This window comes from Tripterygium wilfordii, chromosome 10 (genome assembly GCF_013401445.1).
Source record: "Tripterygium wilfordii isolate XIE 37 chromosome 10, ASM1340144v1, whole genome shotgun sequence".
Lineage (NCBI taxonomy): Eukaryota > Viridiplantae > Streptophyta > Magnoliopsida > Celastrales > Celastraceae > Tripterygium > Tripterygium wilfordii.
This window is the reverse complement of record NC_052241.1, coordinates 7,018,870-7,045,470: the sequence shown is the minus strand read 5'-3', so window position 1 is coordinate 7,045,470 and position 26,601 is coordinate 7,018,870. Positions and strand designations below refer to the sequence as shown.

The window sequence follows — 26,601 nt, the reverse complement described above, 5'->3', positions numbered from 1 at the left end:
TCATAACCACAATAATTCACATACTCCATTTGCCATCCCTCTATACTCAGCTTCAACACTTGATCTGGATACGACGGATTGCTTTTTGCTTCTCCAAGTCACAAGATTTCCTCTCACAAAAGTGAAATAACCAGATGTAGAGCGTCTATTATCAGCGGAACCAACCCCATCAGCGTTAGTATACCCTTCAACATTTAAATGCCCATGTTTAGAGAATAGTAGTCCCTTATCGAGTGAAGATTTTAGATAGCGCAAAATGTGATCTACAGCATCCATGTCAAGTACTCGTGGGTCATGCATAAATTGACTTACCACACTCACAGCATAGGCAATATCAGGCCATGTGTGTGATAAATAAATTAATTCTCCAACTAGTCTCTGATATCTCTCTTTCTCTGCACAACTAGTACCTAAATTGTAAAAAAGCTTATGATTCTGCTCAATGGGAGTGTCAATTGGCTGGCATCCAAGCATTCTTGTTTCAGTCAATAAATCAAGTATGTATTTTCATTGGGACAAAAATATACCATGCTTAGATCGAGCTACCTCAATTTTGAGAAAATATTTGAGATCACCAAGTTTTTTTCATTTCAAATTCAGAAGCTAGGTGTTGTTGTAAACTCAAAATTTCATCAACATCATCACCAGTCACTATCATATCATTGACATATATAATCAAGGCAGTAAGTTTACCCATTCGACACTTTAAGAACAAAGTATGATCCGAATTACTTTGTTTGTACCCAAACTTTCTCATTACTTGAGTAAATCTTCCAAACCAAGCTCGTGGAGATTTTTTTAATCCATATAGAGCCTTCATGAGTTTACAAACTCGAGTAGTATTCTCATATTTTGAGATTTTCCATATGCAGAAGGAGAGATTGTACTATCATGAGTCGACAGTGTCATTACAATGATCATTAGAGACGAGTGGAAGTGAAGCTGCAGTAGTTGAATCCTGAACAATAGAAGTATCATCATCGGAAGATTCATGAGTATTGTCACTGGGATACACAAACACATTTTGTAAATCAAAGAGCAAGACATCATCATTGCTATTATTTGACTGAAGAACATCGTCTGTAGCAGTAGACTTCAAATCCATTTTCGGATAATAGAGTTCAGACTTATGAAAGATCACGTCAATGGAGGTATATAACTGATGGGTATCTGGATGATAACATCGATAGCCTTTCTGAGTAGACCCGTAACCAACAAACACACATTTCAAACCTCTTGGTTCAAGTTTGGTCCGATGTTGTGGAGATAAGTGTACATAGACTACAAACCCAAAAATACGAGGCATCAACCACACCAATAGAGGGAGAGTATACTGATCAGCAAGTACATCGAGAGGTCGTCTAAAGCCTAGAACACTGGATGGTGTCCTATTAATCACATAAGCAGCAGAGCTAAGAGCACCTCCCCATAAATAAGTTGGTATAGTGCTTCCAATCATCATTGACCGAGTGACTTCCAATAGTTGTCGATTTTTCCGCTTAGCTATTCCATTTTGTTGAGGAGTCTCGGGACAAGATGTTTGATGAATAATGCCCTTTGAATGTAAAAAATTGGTTAATTCTCTAATGAAATATTCGCCCCCATTATCAGAACGAACTACCTTGAGAGAGCTACCAAATTGACTGAGTACCATATGATAAAAAAGACGAACTACACACAAACATCACTCTTATGTTTAAGCAAGTATACTCACATCATTAGAGTACAATCATCCACAAAGGTAACAAACCAGTTCATACCATGAGGTGTAGCAACTGGATCAGACCCCATACATCTGAATGATTACAATTAGTAAATAGAGACGGAAATAAATGTCTAAGTTATCCAAACGACGGGTGACCTAATCTCTTATGCCAAAGCCAAATCTCCTCTATATTTTCTATTGATTTATGCTTACTCAACATGTGCAAGTCTACGATAGAGCTGTGAAGATTCACCACCCTCTAGATAGTACAATCCTCCTCATTGTCTACCACTGCCAATCCTCTCCTTGGTATGAATGTTCTAAAAAATACAGTGAGTAGGATAAAACAGAGCAGTGCAATCAAGAGCCTTGATTAGTTGACTAGTAGAAAGAATATTGCATTTAAGGGATGGTACATATAACACATTTGAGAGAGATAAGGATGAGGACATAGGAACATTATCGACACTAGTAATAGAGGATGATACACCATTGGCATTGGTAATGGTTATTTTGGAATGTAGGGAGGATAAATGGCTAAATTTAGAAGAATCACAAGTCATATGATCATTAGCAGCCGTGTCAATTATCCATTCACTATTTTCAGTACAAGTAAGAGAGCTAAGAGTAGTATTAATCATACCAGTTTGAGCAACAAAGGCAGTAGTGTAACGGCCCATCTCCAAGCCGGGCCCATGGGCCGCTACCCCCAACCCCTCTCCTTTTCCCCAGACGGGTTGTTGATGGTGAGACTCGACCCCCCGATCTCACACACCCTTTAACATAGGGCCAAAGGCACCATATGCTACCAACTAAGCCATGGCTTAGTTGGTAGCATATGGTCATGGCTTAGTTGGTAGCATATGGTGCCTTTGGCCCTATGTTAAAGGGTGTGTGAGATCGGGGGGTCGAGTCTCACCATCAACAACCCGCCCGGGGAAAAGGAGAGGGGTTGGGGGTAGCGACCCATGGGCCCGGCTTGGAGATGGGCCGTTACAAGTAGCATCTGGTGGTGTTGGTGAAAAAGTGACGGCAAACATTTTTTTCCTTTGGGATGCCAATCAAGATATCCATGAAGTTTGAAGCATGTATCAACTACATGATTATCACCATTATAGTGGGTACATTTTCGAGTACCTTTCTTGTTATCTAGCCGAGTAGATGACCTTCGAGCTGCCATAACAGTTTCACCTATGGATGTTCCATCCATCATAGTATCCAGTCTGTTTGCCTCAGCACAAACCATAGCATAGGCAGTTGGAATGTTTGGGAGAGGTACAGTTGTAAGCACACGCCCACAAACCCCATCCAATTGTGAGTCCTGACCAGCCAAGAAAATATAGACACGTTGAGAGTTAACCTTAGTGGTATATATCTCAATATCGGCCTTCCACTTTATTGCACAAACATCTATAGAATCAATTTCTTGCCATAGTTTTTGTAGTTTGCCAAAATAAGAAATAATGGAACTTCCATTTTGACGAACTGAGATTACCTCACAGTATAATTGGCATGATTTAGAAGCACCTTGATTGACATAATATGTTAGCTTAGCAGCATCCCAAATCTCCTTTGTTTTTGACAGACGGATGAAAATAGACCTGATATCTTTTGTTAGCGCATCGAGCAACCAGGATTTGATCATGAAGTTTTCATCCTCCCATGCTTCATATTCCTCAAATGTGATATCCTTGGGTGTAACCTTTGTACCAGAGATAAAACCCCAACACTTGCGGCCCTGAATTTTATTTTGAGCATTCAAAGCCCACTCAATGTAATTTGTTCCATCGAGTCGCTCTGGAGTGAGTAAGAAGAAGATTCCTGCAATTGTAGTGCCGATAAAGCTGGGGTAATAGCTTTTGCTTTACCTTGCAGAGAGCTATCTTCATTAGTCGATAAAGTACTCATGATAGTTACGAGAGTTATAGATAGAAAATAAGATCAGAAACAAGGAGCATAAAGAAGAACAATTTCCGATTCTTAAGATATTTAGAAAGAAAAAGGAGTTTGTTCCGATACCATGTTAAATTATAAAAGTTGAAGCAGAATATTCTGATATTCTCATTGATCTTTTTATGGATATATATATCACTCGTGCTAGATAACCCATATAGTGGTAGCCCATGGAAGCCCAAGTCTCTTAAACGAAATTTAAAATGCTTTAACTCTCAAAATACATGTTAGATTTTTAAAAAATTACATATTTAGAATCATTGCATAAAGCTCTTTCTAACAAGATCCATCATTGATGAGTTTTATCGAGTAAATCTTAATTCCATTATTTTTTTAAATGGAATTTCAAAAACAAATGAATTCAAAACTAAAACAAAGAATTCTAAATTGTGCTTTAAAAAACAATAGAATCTATAGTAAAACAATAAATTTTGGACAATGAATTATGGGATAAAAGAGTGGAAATAAAACTATTCCTTTCATTAAATCAATGGAATTGTGAGGAATATTCCGAGAAGACAGTGGCATAATTCTATTAGTCTTTCTCGTCAATCAATCAAGTTATTATTAATAGGTTTATAATATCAGGAATTGTTTTTCAATTAAGTTGAACAACTTACTGATTGGAGGAGACCCCTAAAACTACTCTGATAAAGTTACACAAGGAGTAAATCTCTTCCACTATAAAAGAAGGTAAATGGTTAAGGTTTGTTTCTGGAAAAGCTCTAATTGTGATTACTTTGGCTGGAGATTGTTTTGGAAGCTAACTTGAGCGTTGAAGTGCCTAAGGTCAAATAACGACCGTCAGGCCTACTAACAATCTTTGTTTTCAGGATAAGGGCAGCCATATCACAGAGGAGCATTCGGCAAACGTGGAGTTCAGATTTTATTCACCATATTTTGCCTACCACAGTGGGAGGTGATCTATTTTCCACGAACATCAAAGTCAAAAGCAATATGGCGACCGTATGATCTGAGTTAGGAGATAGGGGAAGAGGGTCCCAGTCACGAAACAGCCATGAGGAGGCTAGAGATAATGCTCACTAGAATCTTGGCGTTGACCCGACTCAAGTAGATGAGGTAGCAAAGGGAACGCTTCCAACCGAGGAACAGGTTAAGGTAGAAATCTGGCATACCACTGAGTATTTATAGTCCTCGAGAAAAGGGCTCACTGAGGTCAGGCAAAAAGGCAAGGGCCCCTACGAGAGTCCACCTCGCGAAGCAGACGAGCAGGGGCTCGAGAGAAGAGCTGGCTCCCATTCTTGGCGAGGGCACTCACCAGGCTGGCATTAGTACACCATGAGGGAATACAAAAGGCGGAGCCTGGAAAGAGTTTCACGAAGAAGGGAAGAGTATGGGGATGATCAACATTCTTATCATGTTAACACCAAACCCCGGGAGACCAAGCACCAAGATGAGAGGCCAGTTAAGTACAATGACAAGCCAGATGCGATGAAGGCCAACCTCATCTATGGTGCCCATTAGAGAGCAATGAAGGCTCTTGATGAAATGATAACTTCCCCTTTTACAAGGGAGATCAGAAAAAGAAAGGTCCCTAGAAGGTTCGTCATGTCGACGTTTGAACAGTTCAATGACCGAACTGATCCAGTTGCCCATCTGGACCAATTTATGCTGAAAATGATCTTGTGAGAAGGAGATGAGCCAATTTTGTGCAAGGTCTTCCCAACTTCTTCGGGAACGATGGCATTATGGTGGTTTCACCAATTGCCTCCAAACTCGATTTCGTCGTGGCATGAGATGGCCAAACTATTCATCAACCATTTTATTGCTGGAAGTCGAGAACCAAAGACCCTTAGTACCTTACTTACCATAAAGCCAAATAGTAGAGAGGAGATCTCCGATTACTTGTCCAGGTACTTAGAGGTGTGTGTGCGGAGGTGGAAGGATTTGATGAGCGGATGAATGGCACATCATTTAGGATTGGGCTACTGGACAGCTGTAAACTCAAGGAGTCGTTGACTTTATATGAGCCTAACACCATAGCTACCCTACAGGACAGAGTCAGGAGATATGTAAAAGTTGAAGTTCCAAAGGCTAAATGGCCGTCCTTTCCAAGAAGGGAGGAAAAGGGTTCCTAAAATAATTGATCTAAACAAGATGGCAAAAATTCCTCAAGCCAGGGAGAACACAACAGGTCAGGGAAGATTTCTACCAGTGCTGTTGAATTGAACATGTCAATTCATAAGCTATTCTACGAGATCAGGGATCAACAGTTTATAGTCCGTGCTCCAAAAATGTCAGGAGATCCAGATCAAAGGGATAAAAAGAGGTACTGTGTATTCCATAAGGATGTCGGACACATGATAGGAGAGTGTAACAATTTACAGGAACATCTAGAGGATCTAGCAAGGCAAGGGAAGCTAGCAAAGTATTTGAAGAAGAAGGGAAAATACAGTAATAAGACTTGGGATAATGTCGGGAGATCTACTGCAGGCATAGGGCAAAATGATGATGATGAACCAAAAGGCACAATTAATGTGATTACGTTGAAAAGGTAGGGGCACGTGGTCTCTGTGAATAACATGATTGCTCAAACAAAGATGGCCGAAGCCCAAGAAGCAAAGAAGAGAAGAAGAATCGGAGTAGACATTACCTTCTCAGGCAGGGACTTACCCGGGTTGGACCCAGCGCATAATGATGTTCTTAAGATCACTATAAGGGTATGTGGTTATGATGTTAAGAGAGTTCTTATTGATCAAGGAAGTACCACCACTATCATGTACTACCCGATGTTGAGAAGTTGGGACTGAGTCATGTCGATCTCATTCCAGAAACGGCATACTTGGTCAGATTTAATAGTAGCCAGGTTTATCATTTGGGAAGAATTCGAGCAAAGGTTCGTTTAGGACCAAAGACTCTGGACACGGAGTTCTTGGTGGTATAGGGAGAACGGCTAATAATGCCATTCTAGGAAGACCTTGGTTTCTTGCCATGGAAATCGTGCCATCAACTTATCACCAGACTCTCTGGTTTCCTTATAACGATGATATGTATGATGTGAAGGGAGATCGACCAGAGCATAATAGTGAGGTAGCTAGTGCCCGAGCAGTAAAGGAGACTCATCAAATAGGCACTCTTGTAGAAGAGACATTAGTCGAGCCTGAGCTAGGAACGAATCCAGAAAAGAAGTCGACTGAGCAACATGGGAAAGTGCAGATTGACGGGTCCAATATCGATAAGTATTTTCTCATTGGCAAGAATTTACCAGCAGTAGGTAGAGAGTCCCTCCTCAAACTATTAATGAGAAATATCGGAGTCTTTGCTTGGACTCCTCAGGAAATGCCAAGAGTCGATCGGAAGGTTGTGAGCCACATATTGAACATATGGCCTCACTCGAAGTCGATCATCTAGAAAGCTAGGAGATCGACCTTGGCCCATGCCAAAGTCGTGGTAAAGGAAGTGGAGAAATTGACCAAAGCAGGAGCCAAACTGAAAGTGGATTACCCTGAGTGGTTGTCGAATATAGTGGTGGTTAAGAAAAAGAATGGAACATGGCGAGTTTGTGTAGACTTCATGGATCTTAACAAGTCTTGTCCAAAAGATCTGTTTCCATTGCCCAAAATTGATCAGTTGGTGGACTCGACGTCAGGAAGTCGAATGATGAGTTTTTTGATGCCTATAGAGCTTACCACCAAATTCCAATGAATGAATAGGATGAAGAGACTACTGCGTTTATTACTCCGAGAGGCACTTACTGCTATAAAGTAATGCCTTTCGGACTAGAGAACGCAGGGGCAACCTATCAACGTTTAGTCACGAAGACGTCTAGAAGAATGATTGGGCGCACAATCGAAGTTTATATCGATGACATGGTTGTCAAAACAGCTAGACAAGATGACCATCCCTCAGATCTTCAATCTGTATTCAATGTCCTGGAAGTATACAAATTGAAGCTTAATGCTTTAAAGTGTGCTTGTGGTGTTAGTTTCGAAAAGTTCCTTGGACACCTTGTGACCCGAAAGGGAATCAAAGCCGATCCAGACCAAATCACGGCCATCAGAAACTTGAGGAGCCCAAGCTCACCTAAAGAAGTGCATAAGCTAACTGGAATGGCAACTGCCCTTAATAGATTCATTAGCAAATCTTCTGATAGATGCCATCATTTTTTTCAAAAGTCTGCGGGTTGCAAAGAAATTTGAATGGGATGCGGAGTGTGAGAAGGCATTGGCCAAACTGAAGGATTACTTACAGTCGATCCCACTTCTGGCCACTCCTGTTCTACGAGAGAAGCTAAGGATGTATTTGGCAATGTCAAAAATTGCTCTGAGCACCATTCTTCTGAGAGTAGAAGGGAAGATTGAGCAACCAATTTATCATGCTAGCAAAACACTCCCAGATGCTGAGATGAGGGTATACACCATTGGAGAAGTTGTTGTACTGTTTGGTGATAGCTTCTAGGAAACTCAATCATTATTTCCATGATCACTCCATCGAAGTTGTTACTTCCTACCGTCTCAGAAGCGTTTTGATCTGGGTCGACCTCTCTGGAAGAATTGCTAAATGGGTAGTAGAGCTCGGCCAACAAGATATTCACTTTGTCTCTAGAATGGCTATCAAAGGCCAAGTCGTCACCGATTTCGTAGCAGAATTTTTCAGTCCGCCAGAACTGCCAGTTAAGGAGGTTTGGACCTTGGAGATTAATCCTGGAAGTACTTGGGAACTTATGGTGGATGGCTCTTCAAGTAGAAAGGGGAGTGGAGCTGGGGTAGTTCTGACCTCCCAGGAAGGCCTTACCATTGAGCAGGCTATCAGGATGGGGTTCGACATAACTAATGATGAGTCTGAGTATGAAGCGCTATTATGTGGGTTACGTAGTGCACTCAAGTTGGGGCAAAGAGAGCAAATATTTATTCAAACTCGCAGCTGATAGTCAGTCAGCTCATTGGGGAATATGCAGCAAAGACTAAGGCGATGATTGCCTACCTGACCGAAGCAAAGAAACTGATTGAGAAGCTAGAAGACTTTGAAATTCAACAGGTCCCAATAGGGCAAAATAGTCATGCACATGCCTTGGCAACCTTAGCCTCAGTCGATCAAGAGAAAGTAAGAATAACTATCATAATCGATATACAAGAGAAATCGTGTGTACCAGCCGAGCAGGTCGAGGTGTCTCAAGCTGAGCTCGGCCCAAGCTGGATGGATCCCCTTATTCATTTTTTAAAAGATGGTTCCCTTCCGGGAGACAAGAAAGAAGCTAGAAAGGTCACCATGAAGTCATCACATTTTTTGTTGTCTCCTAAAGAGAAATTATACAGGAGGTCATTTACTAGCCCGTATTTGCTCTGCATCCATCTAGAGAAGAAAGATCAGTTGTTATATGAAATCCATGAGAGAAGTTACAGGTCCCATACTGGGGGTAGGTTGATGGTTCAGTGGGCAATCTCACAGGGGTATTGGTGGCCGCAGATGCATGAAGACTCAAAGCATATGCCAGAAGCTGTGAGAAATGTCAAAAGTTCTCAAACATACCTCAGCAATCGACAATAGAGCTAAGCCCCCTGACGAGTCCATGGTCGTTCTCCCAATGGGGTCTCGACTTAGTAGGCCCATTACCCAAGGTGACTGGGGATAGAAGGTGGCTTATAACAGCTACAGATTATTTTACCAAGTTGACAGAGGCCAAGGCACTTGCCAAAATCATAGATTTCGAGACAAAGAAGTTTGTGTGGGAGTCAATTATCACAAGGATTGGCAGTCCCTATGTTCTGGTGTCAGATAATGGTACTTAGTTTGATAGCAAAGCCTTCAGAGACTTTTGTGATGGATACGATATTCGAAACAAGTATTCAACCCCAGCATACCAGTAGGGAAATGGACAAGCTAAGGCATCCATCAAGATAGTTCTTGATGGATTGAAAAAGCGTATGGATTCTACCAAAGGAAGGTGAGTGGAAGAACTCCCAAGTGTACTCTAGACACAACGAACTACCCCTCGGAGGTCGACTGGGTAGACTCCTTTCTCCCTAGCTCATGGGACAGAAGCTGTCATTCCCCTAGAGATCGGCCTACCGACCATCAGGACATTGGACTTGGTAGAGGTGAAAATGACAATGCCCTGGCTGTCAACCTTGATCTCCTAGAAGATAAAAAAGAGCAAGCGGCGTTGAAATTGGCTTCAAAACAACATTAGTTGGCAAAACTACATGACAGAAAGGTGAAGGCAAGAAATTTTCATCCGGGAGATGTTGTCCTCATGACAGTATTGGGCAACACCAAGAATCTCCAGGATGGGAAATTGGGGGCAAATTAGGAAGGCTCGTACAAGGTGGTTTCCATCAGTGGATCTGGAGCATATAAGATCGAAGATTTTGCAGGCAAGACAATCCAGAGGCCTTGGAATGCAACAAACCTTAGGAAATTTTGTGCTTAAAAGTTTTTTAATTCTTGTTGTAATAAATAAGAGAAGCTGATTCGACGTATCTATCATCTTTTAATAAGACTATCATGAATAAAAGCAAAAGTTTAGATCCATAATTGTACAATCAGAAATTTTTTGATAAAAAATCCAAGGGGTTCCTCACCGACGTTTGGACAGAACGGCTAAGGCCAACAGTCCAAAAAAAGTCCATGGGACTTCCCAAGTAACTTGGTTTGATAAAAAACTCAAGGGGTTCCTCATCGAGGTTTGGATAGAACAGCCAAGGCCAACAGTCCAAAAAAATGCCATGGGACTTCCCAAGTAACTTGGATTTGATAAAAACTCAAGGGGTTCCTTATCGAGGTTTGGACAAAACGGCCAAGGCTAATAGTCCAAAAAAAAGTCCATGGGACTTCTTAAGTAACTTGGGTTAAAAAAAGGAAAAGAAAAAAGGCCAAGTCTTTAGATTAGAAAGGTCAAGTACTCAACAAGGCCAAGTCTCGAGAAAGGCCAAATACTCAGCTAGGCCAAGTCATGAGATAAGCCAATTAGCTTGGTCGAGTCCATAGCAAGGCTAAGTCCTCGGATTGGCCAAACGGCCAAAAACTAATGGACAAGACAAAAAGAAATTTTCCCAACAAGCGAAAGGAATTAAAGGAAATTGGAAGTGCACAAGTCTTCATTAAGCAAGAAAAGTTAGTACATAAATTTGGTGCATAAAATTCATACTAATACCCTAAATACACCAAAAGATAAACTGAAAGAGTTAAGTTACGGGGTCAACACTGTCATCATGAGCTTGATCAGTCAAAACTCGAGAATGAACGTCCTATGAATCAGGAGTAGAGCTCTGATCCATGCTACCTTCTGTTAGGCCATCTTGGTCGAGCCCCTCCGAGGCCAAGGAATCATCGTCAACATCGATATGGATGGTTCCAGAAGGGACTCCAGCAGCAACCTGGGAAACCTCAACTGTAGGAATGGGATTGACATCACAAGGGAAGTAATCCAGTTGTTTTCCTTAGCTCCATCTACAGCAGGGAACCTGATACTATCTTGACGCCAAAAGGGAGAGTCTCTTGGGATACTAATCTCCAATAAGGCCTCACATCGTCCCATGAGGTAGGCAGTGTTCCTTTGATCTTTCAAAAACTACGAGTACTTAACAAAAGCATCATTAAAGGCCTTGTCAGCAGTCGCCTAATCACAAGACAAAACGGCAGATAAAGTCTCATGCAAGCTGGCTTGGAGTTTCTGCTTGTCTTCCTCCAAGCTGACGACAATGGATTGGAATGCCTTTAACTCAGAAGACTTAGCAGAAGCTTCAGCCTTGGAAATGGTCAGATCGGCGATAATAGCTGCCAAGTCGGTTTTCATACTGTCATAATTCTTGAGTGTCTGTGCGTGCCGTTCACACTCAACCTCGTACCTCCTTCGATACTCATGAAGAAACTGGGCACCCTGTGAAACAAAAGTCCTCAGTATTGCAAGCATGTCATAAAAAAGAAAAAGGAGCAAGGAGGACTTCAAGTTACCTGTATATAATATCGGGACGAGTTCTCCTTAAGGTTAGCCTCGGAGAAAAGTTCCAATCGACCCTAGTCCGTCGAAAGGGCGATAGTTGACAGAAGGGCGTGACTAATCCCGGGGTCCCTCATCGAACAATTCTTGGAAACTGGGTGGCCAACAATCCTTGGAGTAAGTATCAAATCATTTATTCCGAACTGGCTAGGCAAAGTTGATAAAGAAGCGTCGTCTTCATCCCTAAGCCTCTTTCCAGAACAGACTGGAGGAGAAGGTGGAAGGCAATTGATGGAAATACTACTGAGGACAATCTGTCATCTTGACGAGCCTCAAGAGTCAGCCTAGAGAAAAATGAAGTTAAAGGCCTAGTCATGTCTTCTAACGGCACCGGAGGAAAGCCTGCCAAAAGAGAAAAAAAAAAGTGAGAATTAGCCCAAATGCGAATATTAAAGAGCACGACACTTTATCGACAGCTGAAGAACATACGATCGTAATGCAAAGTAAAATCATAATCAGGAAGATCGACTTCATCAGAATCAATATCCAGATTATCTAGAGGACAAGAGAAATCTGGCAACACGATCGGTCTATACCCGAGTACATATGGGGCAGAACGACCGAATGGATTAATCTAAGTAGGTCCAAAATGCCTACAAAGCTCATCAAAGGCCAAGCAATCTCCCCGAGCCCTAATATCTCGAAAGGTAGGGGTGGGACCTGAAGTGAGAGTTAAGTAACCTGGTAAGCCTTGACTCGAGGAACCGCATTCGGACCGCTCTCAATATTAAACCAAATTCCCAACTCGATCCTCTGATCAAAAAGAACTCATCCTCGCTATGATTAGCGGTGGAAGGAAGGCAGTGTATGAGATGTTGGTCCTTGTCCCTCGAAAAAAGATGGAATTTGTCTTGCCACCCACTATAGCGTTTTATAATATATGCCCTTTCAAGATCAGCCTGTCTCGCACCAAATCCATAAACTCTATTGAGAATATCCACACCGTTGACAATTCTCTAAAAATTGGAATTAAGATGGTGGGGAGCGAGGCCATAAAGAGATAAAGTTTCCCGGAGGAACTCTGAAAGTGGAAATCGAATGTCGCCTTCGACTACGACGACTATGGGAAACTTGACCCATCCAGGAGGAGGCTCGCCCTCTGGGGCAATTCTGAGTTCACAATTAACAGGAAAATAGTAACTAATTGCCCATCTACGGATCTCAGCTAAGTTTCTAACAAAACTAGCGTATTACCCGTGGGAAGCGAAACCTAAAAGTTAACCAAAAAGACTGAGCGAAAAACTTACTATTAAAAGTTTGATCAGAGAGGAAATCCAGCAACCAGAAGCTCAAAGCAAATACCAGACAAAATCCACAAAGATGGTAAAATCATAATAACCTTGTAATTCAAAGAGGTCTCACGTAAGAATCAGAGTGAGCGAAAGTTCCAATGAAGTCCGAATTAAGTAAGAAGGCCACGGTCGGATTGCGCATAAACGATTGAACATATGGGGATCAAGCACAGTTGGGAGCTACATGGCCGAGCACAAGAGAGCTGCACTAGCCGAACTGGAGATGCGCTAGCTGAATTGAAGCTACGTCGAGCGCGACGAAGCTGCATGGCCGAGCTGGAGTGCCCGACAGAGCTGTGTGGCCGAGCTGGAGTGTCCGGCTAAGCTGGAGGCGATGGCTGGTCTGGGTGCTCAGTCGGCCTGACTTCTCTACCGGTTTGGGTGTCCGGCCAAGCTGAGATTCCTGGCCGATTTTGGGTGTCAAATCTCTCTCTCTCTCTCTCTCTCTTTCTATTCTCTCTTTTGACACAAAGGGATTAGTAAAGACAAGTTGTAAAAGAGTGGGACACACAAGCAGGGTAAAGGTAGTCAAAAAGGAAAGTCATGGTTAAATACCGAAGGAGGAAGTTAAACTCTCAAATATGAAAAGCGTCCACCCCAAATCGATTGAGAATTTCTCAACAAAGCCCAATTCAGGTATCTTCGAACCGACATTTGGGGGGCAAATGTGAGGAATATTACGAGAAGACACATGGCATAATTCTATTAGTCTTTCTCGTTGGTCAATCATGTTATTATTTACAGGTTTATAATATCAAGAATTGTTTTTCAATTAAGTTGCACAACTTACTGATTGGAGGAGACCCCTACAACTACTCTGATAGAGTTACACAAGGAGTAAATCTCTTTCACTATAAAAGGAGGTAGATCGTTAAGATTTGTTTATGAAGAAGCTATAATTGTGATTACTTTGGCTGAAGATTGTTTTGGAAGCTAACTTGAGCGTCGGAGTGCCTATGGTCAAATAACAACTGTCAAGTCCACTGACAATCTTTGTTTTCAGGATAAAGGCAGCCATATCACGGAGGAGCATTCGGCGAACGTGATGATCGGATTACATTTACCGCAAGAATAAACCTATTGGGCTACCAAACTAATGGACTACATATCATTTTCGTATATATATACAAGAGTATAATTCTATTATTACAACATAATATGGTATCACAATATTTACGTACATAATTCTCTCCTTGGCAATAGGAGAGAATTACTCCTATTGATTTATTCTAATTGATCTTCAATTACATAAGATAATTATAGAAGGTAATCATAGGAGATAATTACTCATAATCATATATTCTAACAATTGACAATACAACTCTTGGTTTGTGAGCAAGGAAACTGATGAAAGTTCTTACAAAATAAATAAACCAGTTTATAAAAAAAATCAAACTCTTCACATTTGAATTCCTATAGTAGTAACCAGAAGAAGATAATAAATGTCTCACAAAGCTTCCAACTTCTGGCTCTCAGGCGCTTCCTTCCCAAAGTTGAGCCGAGTTTGTATGGCTCGCTTGCAAGGACCTGGGAGAAGGCAAGCATAAGATCAATTGTGTTTAAATAATTACTCATTGATTGCATTGGAAAGAAGTAAATCAGAAATTCCCTCACCACCTTTTTTTTTGCCTTGTTTATTAGATGAGATGACAGATGACTTCCACCCCTCATAAGCAACTTTCTCCGATCTTTTGCGCTTCTTGTAACTTGAATGCTGCAACAAATAGGCAATAGCACCATATCAATGCCATGTGAGAAAACAAAATCACTTTTTAAGAATGATCAAAACCACCTCATGTTAAACTGACTAATGCTCTGCCAAGTTGTAACCGAAACTAAATTGGCACTCTCAATCATTTATATTACTTCAAATCATAACCATCGAGGCACTTGGCAGTTGGCTCAGCACAGATGGAACTGATTGAGGGAACCTGAGGTAGTTATAATCCCAGAGAAGGAGATCTAAGTTGGATAACTTGAAGTAATAATTCTTATCAATTGATAAAAGGGACTAGAACCTCATTAATCAAAGGAGCTCGAGGAAACAACCAATGAATTGTACCTAATTATGTCATAGTATGCCACCACTTTGCCTTAATGTCAGTCCTATGGCAACCTAATTCGTTAATATATATTGCAGGAACACATGACATTCCGATAAATCAATAAACATCGAATTAAGGAAGATTTAAAAGAATAAAGCAAAATAAACTGTGATTTAAGAGATAATTGGAACTTCGGCAACAGTATTTTTTGAAGTAAGACATTATAAAAGCATGAAAATGGGCACCACTATCAAAGCCTAACATGAAAAGTCCAAGAAATCAATCCTGGACCAGTGTTACACAAAGGGTGATAGCAACTCAAATGCAACAGCATAGGATATAGTAATATGAAAATCAGCAAGGAGTAACTATAAATAACACCTCAGGTACATCATCAGATGAATAACCGCCATCCTCAAATTTCCTTTTCTCAGGGAATGCATCAAGTAGCTCTACATAAAGATGACAATGAATCAGGAAAGGGGACAAACACATACAATATCATTCAAAGAGATTCTAGCCTAAGAGTCAATTAGAACAAGCAAGTACCTCGGTTCCCTTTCACTTCCTTGGGATCCTTCTTTTCCTTTGCAATACCAAAAACGTCATGACACAAGTGTTTCATGGAGTTAGAGATCTACATTAAAGCTAACCGCAAATTAGTACTAGCATATCCTTTGGGAAGAGGAGCGGAGAAAAACCCAGTTTGCAATGCTAAACGAGTTTAAAGTGAAAGAATTCCATACACAAGAAAATTCTGACTCCGAGGTGCCACAAAGCTCAATCAATTTAATCTTGTCAACCTTTAGCTGTGAAATAATTTCAACTCAATATGAGCAAAATTAAAATGGGCATGTGCGAATGGCGTGTAAGAAAAATCTGTGAAGTTAAACCGAACTTGAGGAATTCTAGACTCTCAGGCATTTCAACAAACATGTAGTAAAGATGATAGTTGAACACATTCAGTTCAGGATAAAAAGACAACAAGACCTCAGTTATGTGGGCCAAAGAACTTATAGTGACAAACCCTTCCGCACAAAAGGAATGAGTCTAATGCAGCCAAACTGAATCCCCAACTCTCTTATATCCAACTTTGCCCTACCAAACCATAAATTCCATTGCAAATTAGATCCAATCCACAAAGTACAAATACATCAATACTAGGATCAAGAAACGACAAAATAAGAAACCCCACTTGACACCAAGCCCATTCTGTAGCGAATTGAAGGATCTGTTGTAGGCCTTCTCCGACATCCCACTCATTCTTACCGCTGTTTGTCTATCAAATATGACCTGAAAACTATACCCATATATACTAAATTCAGCAGCACCCATTTCAAACTTCAATATATTTTTTTAAAAATAATAAAAAAGGAAGCAATAGATACCTTGTTGCGGCAATTTCTAGACAGATTATAACCTTGCACACCTCTCCCTGCAAATGACAGTCAAAACACACCATTCTCGAATTAACTAGCGCTTATAAGACTTCTTCAATGGTTCTCATAGATTTCCAAAAACTGAAAGAAAAGATACTGACAACTCCGATAATGGAGGAATTGAACTGGACATCACATAGACGGCAGAGCTCAGCAGCTTTTCTGATGACTTACTTGGATTCTGAGACACCTAGCTTTCTGGCGATATCGGCGAGATCCATTTCAGGGGACTTTGGGCTTCGAGAAGTTTCAGGGGAGAGAATCGAAGGGAAGTTGTTTTGTTATTCTGAAAGAGTGAAAAGACACGATTGAGGAAGATAACCGAACATATTGAACATTTGGCGCGTTTGACTTTCATTTCCCGGAAAATATTTGCCGCCAAATTTCATTTTAGAAAGAGGGTGTGTTTCATTTCCTTGCATCATTTCGTATTATTTACCAACATTTATTTATTTATTCTTTCTTTCGATAAATTTAGGGTTCGGCATCGGGTCGGGCCGGGTCGAGCCGACTTTTTTAGGCCCTGATCCGGTTTAGATCTTCGGACCTCGGGCAGAGTCAAATTGGGAATATGAGGCCCAGGCCCGGCCCCGGGCCCATAAAGATCGGGTTTCGGGCTCGGGCCTCGGGCCATGACTTTTTTTGACTTTATAAAAAAAAATACATATTACTTACAATTGATTAATGCCATAATTGTACTTTAATTTTTATACAATTGAACAATATTTTATAGAGGGTGAAATATATACGTATTATGTGTATATATATATACACATACGTTGCAATAATATATATGTATGTATATACAAATGTATACACATATATATATATATATGTATGGCGTGGTTCTCTTACGCGGGATCCCTTATTTCAACAAAGTGCGGGACACACGCTTTTGACCCTTCGATTTATCAAACGGTGATATTGATGAAACCCAATTTAACCCACGTGACCCGCTTTTCTATGACCCATTTCATCCATTTCGTACGCGATTTTATCCTCTTGTGCAAATCAGCCGTGGATTCTTGCGATTCTTTGCGATTAACCAGTCGTCGATCTTTGTCATCCCCAGCCAAGCAATATCCCCAAAATTTCTCACGTCACCATGCCGATTTTCTATGAGATTCTTGTGATTCTTTGAGAAATCTGTGCTCCCAACGACGGAGGCCAACGAGTAGGGGACGGAGGCTAATTCAGACTGACAGAAGCAAGGCAGTCACAACGCAGTGCTGACAGAAGCAAGGCAATCACAACACAGTGTTGACAGAAGCAAGGTAGACACAACAAAGTGCTGACAGATTCACAAAAGCAAGGCATTGTTGGTATAATTTCTTTCTGCAATTGTAAGCATGAATACATTTGTCATGGATTCTGAATTTCATACTACATCGCAAGGAGATTTGGGTTCTTCGTCATCTAATGAATTGGCATATGTGCCTCAAGTAGTTTTTGAAAAAATTCCTAAAATTGGACAAGTGTTTGAGTCATTAGATGAATCCCAAAAATATTACAATGAATATGCTAGGTTGGCTGGTTTTGTATTGTGCTTTGGCTTGTTTCTGGGAGATATGTCTTCCTCTTATATTAGTTTATGGTGGATGGTGTTCTGCGTGATTTTTTTTTTATGAACTTCATCTATCTATTTTTGGAATCTGAGATTGTTGCCAATTACAAATGTAAGTTTATGAACAATGAGTTTATGAGCTCAGCATATATGTGTTAGCTTGCTGAATCACTACCATGATTTTTGAATGGTTTTAAATTCCTGTACTGGTGGTTTGATAATGCTAGTTCAAGCAAGCTAAGGCATAAACCTTCTCTTGGATATCAGTAAAATGAGTCTATATTAATTCTTGCACCAAGGGGGTGCTGCCCATTTGTCATACTTCTGCTACTTCATATTCAACAAACAATTCCAAAAAATTTCTAATAGCTTTAATTTCAGCTCCATTTGCATCCTGAGATTCCACAGAGCCTGAAAAAATGCAAATGAATTTTCCCTGGCTATCCCTTAAGACACCACCAACACCTGCTTTGTTCCCTTGAAAGGATCCATCAGTATTCCATTGAAGAAATCCAAGAGGAGGGGGAATCCAGAAAACATTAGCTCTGACAGCTTTGCACAAATTTGATTTGAACTTCAACCCATCACTGGAAGTCATAATTTCTAAGCCACAATAAGGAAGGGGGATGTTGATAGCTTTAAGCCATAAGCCATACCTGATGACAATTAGATAGAATATATTCTCCCAATCCAAATGACTATCCTCAAAAATCACCTTGTTTCTCTCTGTCCATAGGGTCCAAGTAGTGGTAGCAAACATCAAATACCACACTTTCTTTGTATCTTTACCAGAGGCAAACGACAACCATTCTTCAAATAAATTAGAAACTGATCTTGGAGAGCACCAATCCATACCCCACCAATTCATTATTCTATACCATATTGAATTTGCTCCATTGCAGTGCAAGAGGAGATGATCAATTGTCTCTGAATGAGAGTTGCAAATTGGGCATAAATTATCATGCACAATGCCTAGTCTGTGAAGCCTATCTCTTGTATTGACTCTGTCATTCAGAATTAACCAATTGAAAAAATCCACCTTTGGAGGAGCCAAACCACTCCAAACTTTAGAATAATTAATTTCATGAACAAAACTTCCATATGAATCTGCAGCATAAGTCAAGGATTTAACTGAGAAATTCCCATCTACTGCAAATCTCCAAATAATTTTGTCCTTTTTAAAAGGGCAGATAGCAACATGCTCAATGATACCCATAAGATCTTTAACCTGCTCTTCCTCCCACTGAAACAGATTCCTTCTCCAAACCAACCTCCATTTCCAACTTTGACCATACCACACACCAAATTGCTCTACAGATTGACTTTGAGACCCTGAAATGCTAAATAATCTTGGAAAACGATCTTTGAGAGGAATATTACCCACCCAGAGATCTTCCCAAAAATTAACCTTTTCTCCATTGCCCACACTAAAAGCAAGACCTTCTTTAATAGCCCTTTCAATCCCTCCCTCAGAAGCCCCCAAGAGACTCTGAATATTCTTCCAATTTTCAGCTATTAAGTATGCGAATGATCAAACAAGGAAAACAACGACAAAAGCCAAATCATGATTGAGCCAAAGCAATGTAAGGGCGATGGGATCGCATAAGCACAAGATCCCTTATCGTCTACACAGCTCCATCAAAACCCAACAAGGCAAATCGTAAAGAGAAGATTTCTGAAAGAATCACAAGAATCTCATAGAAAATCGGCATGGTGACGTGAGAAATTTTGGGGATATTGCTTGGCTGGGGGATCGCAAAGATCGACGACTGGTTAATCGCAAAGAATCGCAAGAATCCACGGCTGATTTGCACAGGAGGATAGAATCGCGTATGAAATGGACGAAATGGGTCATCTGTGAGAAAAGTGGGTCACGTGGGTTAAATTGGGTTTCATCAATATCACTGTTTGATAAATCGAAGGGTCAAAAGCGTGTGTCCCGCACTTTGTTGAAATAAGGGATCCCGCGTAAGAGAACCACGCTGTATTGCATATATATATATATATATTTTTTTTTAATTTAAAAAACTCAAAACGATTAATTCGATTAATCCCCGACTAGTCCCCGATTAATCCAATTAATCCCTAGTCCCTGCCAACCGCCTAGCGGCCGACTAGCGATTTTTGCAGCCATGAAATTTACCCAAGTATTCATTACTCGTTTGTTATGGCTATACATTACTGGTGTAATACCATTACCCTTGTTTGTTATTATTGTAATGAACCAAATTAGAAAAAAGTGAGATCATATTATTTTTTTTATTGTTACGACTATCATGTATCAAAATTTAAAAAATATAGATACATATGCATATATATACACACACACAGAGGCAAACACACACACACACACACACACGTATATATAACAACAATTGTTAACAATTTCAACAAAATAATTTGATAACATTCAAATCCATGACAAAGACGTAACACAAGTTTTTTCCAATATCCAAATTCATCATTGGTAATTATCCAATATCTATTCAAGCATATAAAACATAGCGCATAAGTTTTTTCCAATATTCAAATTCAAGCAAACCAAGCATAGCACATAAGTTTTTTCAAACATCCAAATTTAAGCAAATTAAATGTAGCACATAAGTTTTTTCCTCCAGAGAATCACTAAATCAAATCGAGCACCATCTTCACATAAAGGGTTTTCTCCTCCACAGAATCCATAGCATAGAAGTTTTCAATATCTTCAAGAGTCATCTTCTTCATTGCCTGCACCACTTGCAATGTCTGTAGACCTGGTAATTGTCCAATATCATATTTCAATTGTGACCTATCTATAGGTTTTGAACCAGTAGTAATGGCAGCTAGTATTTGAGAGAGCTGTTCATTCCCAATAGCAAAGGCCGCCTCCACCTTGCTAGAAAGTTCAGCTTGTGAACTGTCTATCTCTTCTAACTTTCTCTTATAAGCTGGTTTTCTTGTTGAACTAGAAGTTGTAGTGGTTGCAGGAACTTCTTCATTGGGTGTAGCAATAGACTGAGAAACACGATCAGCAGCAGTGGCTGCATTAGTCCCTATAGCCCTATCTTTGGTAAAAATCTCCTCGAAACTTATCATACAATGACCATGATTTCATATACAACCCCTTCGCAAAAGGATGACTCTACAAAGAACAAAAATCAGCATTATTCTAAACAATTCCCTACATAATTACAAAAGAAAGCATTGCTAAACAAATTAATCGTGTGTGTAGTCAAGAATACTATTATCAAACCACTATAACCAAGCATTTTCAAACAACTATAAATAATTATAACCAAAGAATATAAGTGTACTCAATTATCAAATAATGAACTTCAAAGAAAGACCAAAATTATATAACTCAAGATAAAAATTAATAAAGGAAGTATCTTGACCCATTCATCAAAAACAGTCTTATCACCGGTCACCATCTTCCTTTCATCATCCCACCCAAAGCCACTTCCCTTTTCTTTGATTTCATGTATAGCAGTAAATTGTCTTTTTAAGTAGCCTAGTCTAGAATCAATGTTCTTCTCTGTAACATCGATGCCAGGAATTTTCTTCCTCATCTCTTGTAGCAAGTAAGCTACATACCCATTCTTGAACCCACCTTCCCCTTTGAACTTGTTTTCTCGATGCATGATGATCAATGCATTAGTCAAACATTGGTCCTCTTCTGAATTCCATCTTTTCTTTGATCCTTTATCTGCACTCTCGGTGGCCATGCTTTGAAGAATTGCAATTATTAGATCTGTCAAACTCCTGGTGTTTGAATTCAAGAAAAACAATCCAAAAAGCATATCAACTACAGACAATATTCATGCATGAACAATAGTTTTCAATCAATGAACGAACCTAACAGGTAATAGACATCCAAAGGGTCGAAGAGTGAAAGACTTCTAGTTGACAAATCATCATGTGTACTTAAAAAAATGGACTGAATAACAGTAAAAATAGAAAAACAAATAAACAATAAAGATAGATTAGAAAAAGGCCAACATTATAAACAATAAAGACAACCAGAAAAAGGCCAACATTGTAAGCAGCACAAGTGGCATACCACATGTAAATCTGTGCATTCAACCCTTTGTGTACACTTTTCAAATCATTTCATCACTAGATCAGCATGATTGTCTTATAATTCAATACAAATAAAGTACTCCTAACACGATGAAACAAACTTGAAGACTTAAAATTCAGTACAAATAAGGTAGTTCTAACACACTTTAAAGCAAATTGAAAGCCAAATTCAGTTGAAGAGTCCTAAGTTTGCACTCTATTAGCTCTCCAAGTATTGAACATCTCATTTGCAAGTTGATCCCTCCAAGTAGTCCACTCATTTGAAGGCTCAACAATTCCTATGTGTTCTCCATGCTCATAATCATTTAGAAAAGTTTGCCCAAATTCTGTATCAAGCTGAGCTTCAATCGGATCAAACCTCATCTCTCTACGAATCAGGTTGTGGAGCAAACAACAAGCAGAAATTATGTCTGCGTGTGTGCCTATCCCATAGAAGCAAGTGTTATGCAGTATTTTCCACCGCATTTTTAGCAATCCAATGCACCTTTCAATTATATTCCTTGCTGCAGAGTGTTTCATATTAAATAATTCTTCTTTTGTCACCGGTTGACGTCCTTCCCTCCACTCATTTAGATGGAACCTTTGTCCTCTGTAAGGTGCCAAGAATCTATTACCATTGGTATAACCAGCATCGACTAGGTAATAATACCTTATACATGATATACAAATATTTCAGTAACATAATATCATACTATTAGCAGTTTAGTATATTTTAGGAATGTAAGATCTTACCATTTGGAATTTTTAGGGCATTACGCCTACTAATAGCATCCCTTAAGATCCTACTATCAGTAGCAGACCCTTCCCAGCCTGGCAAAGCATAGACAAATTGCATATCCCTTGTACAAACCAATAGCACATTGGTTGCTAGTTCACCTTTTTTTGTTTGATATTTTGTTTTTGCACCTTCTGGAAGTCTCAACTTCATACATGTGCCATCTAAAGCTCCCAAGCAACCATCTCTTCAACTAGCATGTTTTTGGTATCTTTAAGTCGTACCATGGTTCTCAACATTCCACACAATATGTAAAAAGTTTGCTTGTCCATTCTAATTTGTTCAATGGCAGCAACATCGCCTTTAAGAAGATCGTTGATGTTTTTCATTCATTTGTCAAATGGCCTTAAAGATACCCACATAGCTCCTTCGCACACAATAATGTGATTACCCACACAATAATGTGATTACCCACATAGCTCCTTCGCACACAAAGCATAGAAGCTCAAAATTCAACAAAAACTATGGCAAACTAAGCAAGCACCAAAGACACGCACAAGGAATTAGAACAATTTATAAAATCATCGTATCTTCAAAACCCAGAAAACCCCAATAAAACCAAGCTCCTCAATCACATATTAATCACCGGATATCCTATAGTCAATCTGATAATCAGCAGAATCAAAATAAAAAAACAAAACCGTTACCTTTGTCCTTCCAATCCGATGCTCTTCAAAACTCTGAAACCCTAACAAAATTGGGGAAAGAATCAATGACAGATTAAGTAAAATCCCAGTTGCAGTTTGTAAGGAGAAATCAAACCAGAAAAAGAAATCATGTAGTTTCCATTTGTAAAACAAGTAAAGGTCGAAACTTTTTATGGTAAAGAAAAAAGAAATAGTACCAAGAAACTTTTTATTATGTGCAAGGTTTGTTTTCGCAATTGAAAGACTCAGGACATAAATTCTGAATGGAAGAACCACTAAAAACAAGCCATGAAAAAGAAGAAACATTATAAAGCGCCAATATTAGCTTTTTCAAATGAAGGCAAACCGCATTACGAAAAACACTTCACGAATGAAACATGACCATGTCAAAGATGAATTGGAACACCAAAGAAAACCCAAAACTCCTCATTATCATACAGGACCAAAAAAAATAGAATATGCAGAGAAACATGACCACATCAAAGATTAATTGGAACACCAAAGAAAACCCAAAACTCCTCATTATCATACAAGACCAATAAAAACAAAAAAAAACAGAATATATCTAAACATTCCATGAGAGCCATTATGCAGAGAAAAAAAAAATCACATATTGATATCCTGAACCATTTTGTAAGCAGTTCTCTTATGCAAGTCACAACATAGTGCTGATAAATTACCAGAATAACACTATCTATGAATATAATCCTAGACAACATCCCTAATCACAATACACATGATACACGACACTTTGATCATGGACTAGGAAATAATGGGACAATCTTATAAAAATTAAATATAAGGAACAATCCAGTAAGAATACAACAAAATAGAGAAAACCTAGAAATAATTGTTGGACCAAGACTTAGTGTCTAGTCAACATTGTGTTTTTGATGATTGTGTATGATTGTATACTAAAATGTGTGTGAGCATGCTTGACTTGAACATATCCTAAAATGCTAGAAAACATGCTTAAATGGTTATTTGGTTAATTGTTTAATATCTTAATTGTGCATATACAAATGAAGGCTTATGCATATCTCTATGTGAATTTGGTATCTATATATTTTTGAGATAGTGCTGGAAATTAAGTTTTGAAAATAAATATACATGGACTAAGTTAGGGTATTAATCTTCTAATGATCATAATTTATCTTACTTAGGTCCAAATTACTTGAAACTTGAACCACATGCACATGAAGGTTTAATATATGTTCTAGGACTATAATCATGAGAAATTAAGTGCATCACATATATATTTGGTCATATGCTTAAATTCCGCCAAAACTAGGTTTTACCTAATTTTGTGCATATGTGTTCTTTGTGAACGTAGTGAACCAAATGAACTCCGATTTAAATGAAATTTCGTGTGCATCTTAGTTTCATCACTATGAACATATTTGACTTAGTAAAGTTCAAGAGAAAATGTCATTTACACTGAGTTTGCAAAATAACATTGAATTTACACTTAGAATTTATCGGTTTCACTATTAGTGACTTATTTGCTTGGTTGAGTGACCAAACGATTTCCGATTGTTATGAAATTTTATGTGGACATTCTAATATATATAAAATGATTTATCATGCAGTAATACGAATTTTCTGGGTTGTTTTTCTAATGTAATTAACCTATGCGCTCTATATGAAGCTCTTTGAGCTTACATGCAATTGGGGAGTTCTACCTCCTATTTCTTTGTAGGTTAATCATCATGAGGATGTTATATCACTCAGAATTCAGTTTGCTCAAGTGAATTGAAGTCCGGTTTTCAAGTATGAGCTTGGATCTCTAGAAAACCAAGAAAAACCTATGTTCATCAACCTTCCACTAAGGCATTTTGATTGATGATTGGAACTAGCCTTAGGGCTGTATAATATGGATATATTGGTGCTGCCAAATTCAGAGTTTGAAGTCAAGATTGGAGGGACATGTTTGGTCACTTGAAGGATCTCTTGTCTTCATCAAACAAGATCTTGCACATGCTTCCTTTATTGAGGTCAATGATCATATTTTTGTGAGAAGACAATTGATGAAGCTAAAGGACAAATGCAATGGTTGAAATTTGTAAGAGATGAGAAAGTATATTTTGTAACTAGACAAGACTTAGATTATGAAGATATTCTTGAAGACTACAAGCTCCAACGGTACACTAATCTATGGCTGAGATTGAATTGTTTTGAATTATGAATGGATCAGATTACAACAAGACTTGAAGGATTAAGATGACCATTTAAAAGGTGAATCCAATGGTTGTGCATAAGACCATATTCTTGCTTGCAATTTTTGACTTAAAAGAAGATCTTACTTGATTTTTGGAGTCAAAGATTGTTGCAAGTTGCTACACATTTTGTAGGAAATCATTGGAGATACCAAGGCTAAGATTTGGTGTAAGTTTGATCAAATGGTCAAAGATGACAAAATTGTTGGAGATACCAAGGTCAAGATTTGGTGCAAGTTTGATCAAATTGTCAAAGATGGCTGCAAGTGCACATGACAACTCAAATCTTGGAAAGCTAGACTTGGAAAATAATGCAAGTGCAACGGCTACATATTGTAAGGTCAAGATTTAATTATCTATTCATTCAATGGCCAAGATTTGCACATGTCATTGAAGGTCGAGATTTGAAGATAGAAAAAGATCCAATGGTGGAAATCACAAGAGCTTGGTAAATTATAAAGAGGGGTTCTTCCTCATTCCAACTTGGAGAAGCCAAAATTACATTGAAGAAATTCTTGTTCTCAAAGCTTCCAAGCTAGTTTGTGCCATTGAATCCAAGCTTCTACCCAAGCCACTCTAAAGGCTTCCTCACTATTTTGCTTTTGCAAAGAGGGAGTGCTTCTCATTTGGCTTCTTATTTTCAGATTCGAAAATCCTCATTATTCTTCATTTTCTATCCAACCCGTGAGGTGATATTGTGATTCTTGAGTGTTCCTCAACCCTATTTGCTTAGTGCAAACCTTGAGTGAACCATTTATACCGAACACTTGTAAAAGTCCCTTCATTGGGCAAAAACCTTGTTGAGATTGAGTTTAAGGGAGTGCTTGAAACCCTTGGTTGTAAAGTTTGAAGATTGTCTTGAAATCTTCAGTTTTAAGGGTGACCTAAAAACCCTTGTGAGTTTTGTGGAGCTCTTGAGAAAACCACATCCTTAGTGGAGGTTGGA

At 39.1% G+C, this 26,601-nt stretch overlaps 3 protein-coding genes and 1 pseudogene across 3 annotated transcripts; all 4 read right to left on the bottom strand.

The window, feature by feature from the left end:
- Positions 1–757, bottom strand: LOC120007311 (secreted RxLR effector protein 161-like). Its single transcript, XM_038857512.1, has 2 exons — positions 638–757; positions 1–459 (listed from the first exon to the last, which is right to left on the bottom strand). Exons 1-2 carry the CDS (start codon positions 755–757, stop codon positions 1–3), a joined length of 579 nt encoding a protein of 192 aa, XP_038713440.1.
- Positions 758–14,255: 13,498 nt separating this feature from the next.
- LOC120008066 lies at positions 14,256–16,735 on the bottom strand (annotated as a pseudogene).
- Positions 16,736–20,931: 4,196 nt separating this feature from the next.
- Positions 20,932–21,670, bottom strand: LOC120008108. The gene is made up of 2 exons (XM_038858626.1): positions 21,327–21,670; positions 20,932–21,079 (listed from the first exon to the last, which is right to left on the bottom strand). Exons 1-2 carry the CDS (start codon positions 21,660–21,662, stop codon positions 20,999–21,001), a joined length of 417 nt encoding a protein of 138 aa, XP_038714554.1. The 5' UTR covers positions 21,663–21,670; the 3' UTR covers positions 20,932–20,998.
- Positions 21,671–22,200: 530 nt separating this feature from the next.
- LOC120007310 lies at positions 22,201–22,852 on the bottom strand. The gene is made up of 2 exons (XM_038857511.1): positions 22,750–22,852; positions 22,201–22,652 (listed from the first exon to the last, which is right to left on the bottom strand). The coding sequence occupies exons 1-2, from the start codon at positions 22,850–22,852 to the stop codon at positions 22,201–22,203; spliced, it is 555 nt and encodes a 184-aa protein (XP_038713439.1).
- Between the last annotated feature and the right edge of the window lie 3,749 nt (positions 22,853–26,601).

Bases quoted from the DNA above. Each gene is read 5' to 3' on its own strand.
- LOC120007311 (XM_038857512.1), bottom strand. From the start codon at position 757: ATGAGAAAGTTTGGGTACAAACAAAGTAATTCGGATCATACTTTGTTC. The intron at 460-637 runs GTTGATGAAATT...CTTGGATGCCAG, and splicing joins TGATAGTGACTGGTGATGAT to CCAATTGACACTCCCATTGA.
- LOC120007310 (XM_038857511.1), bottom strand. From the start codon at position 22,852: ATGCAATTTGTCTATGCTTTGCCAGGCTGGGAAGGGTCTGCTACTGAT. The intron at 22,653-22,749 runs GTAAGATCTTAC...ATTATTACCTAG, and splicing joins TGCCCTAAAAATTCCAAATG to TCGATGCTGGTTATACCAAT.
- LOC120008108 (XM_038858626.1), bottom strand. From the start codon at position 21,662: ATGGCCACCGAGAGTGCAGATAAAGGATCAAAGAAAAGATGGAATTCA. The intron at 21,080-21,326 runs ATACTTCCTTTA...TGTTCTTTGTAG, and splicing joins TTTTTGATGAATGGGTCAAG to AGTCATCCTTTTGCGAAGGG.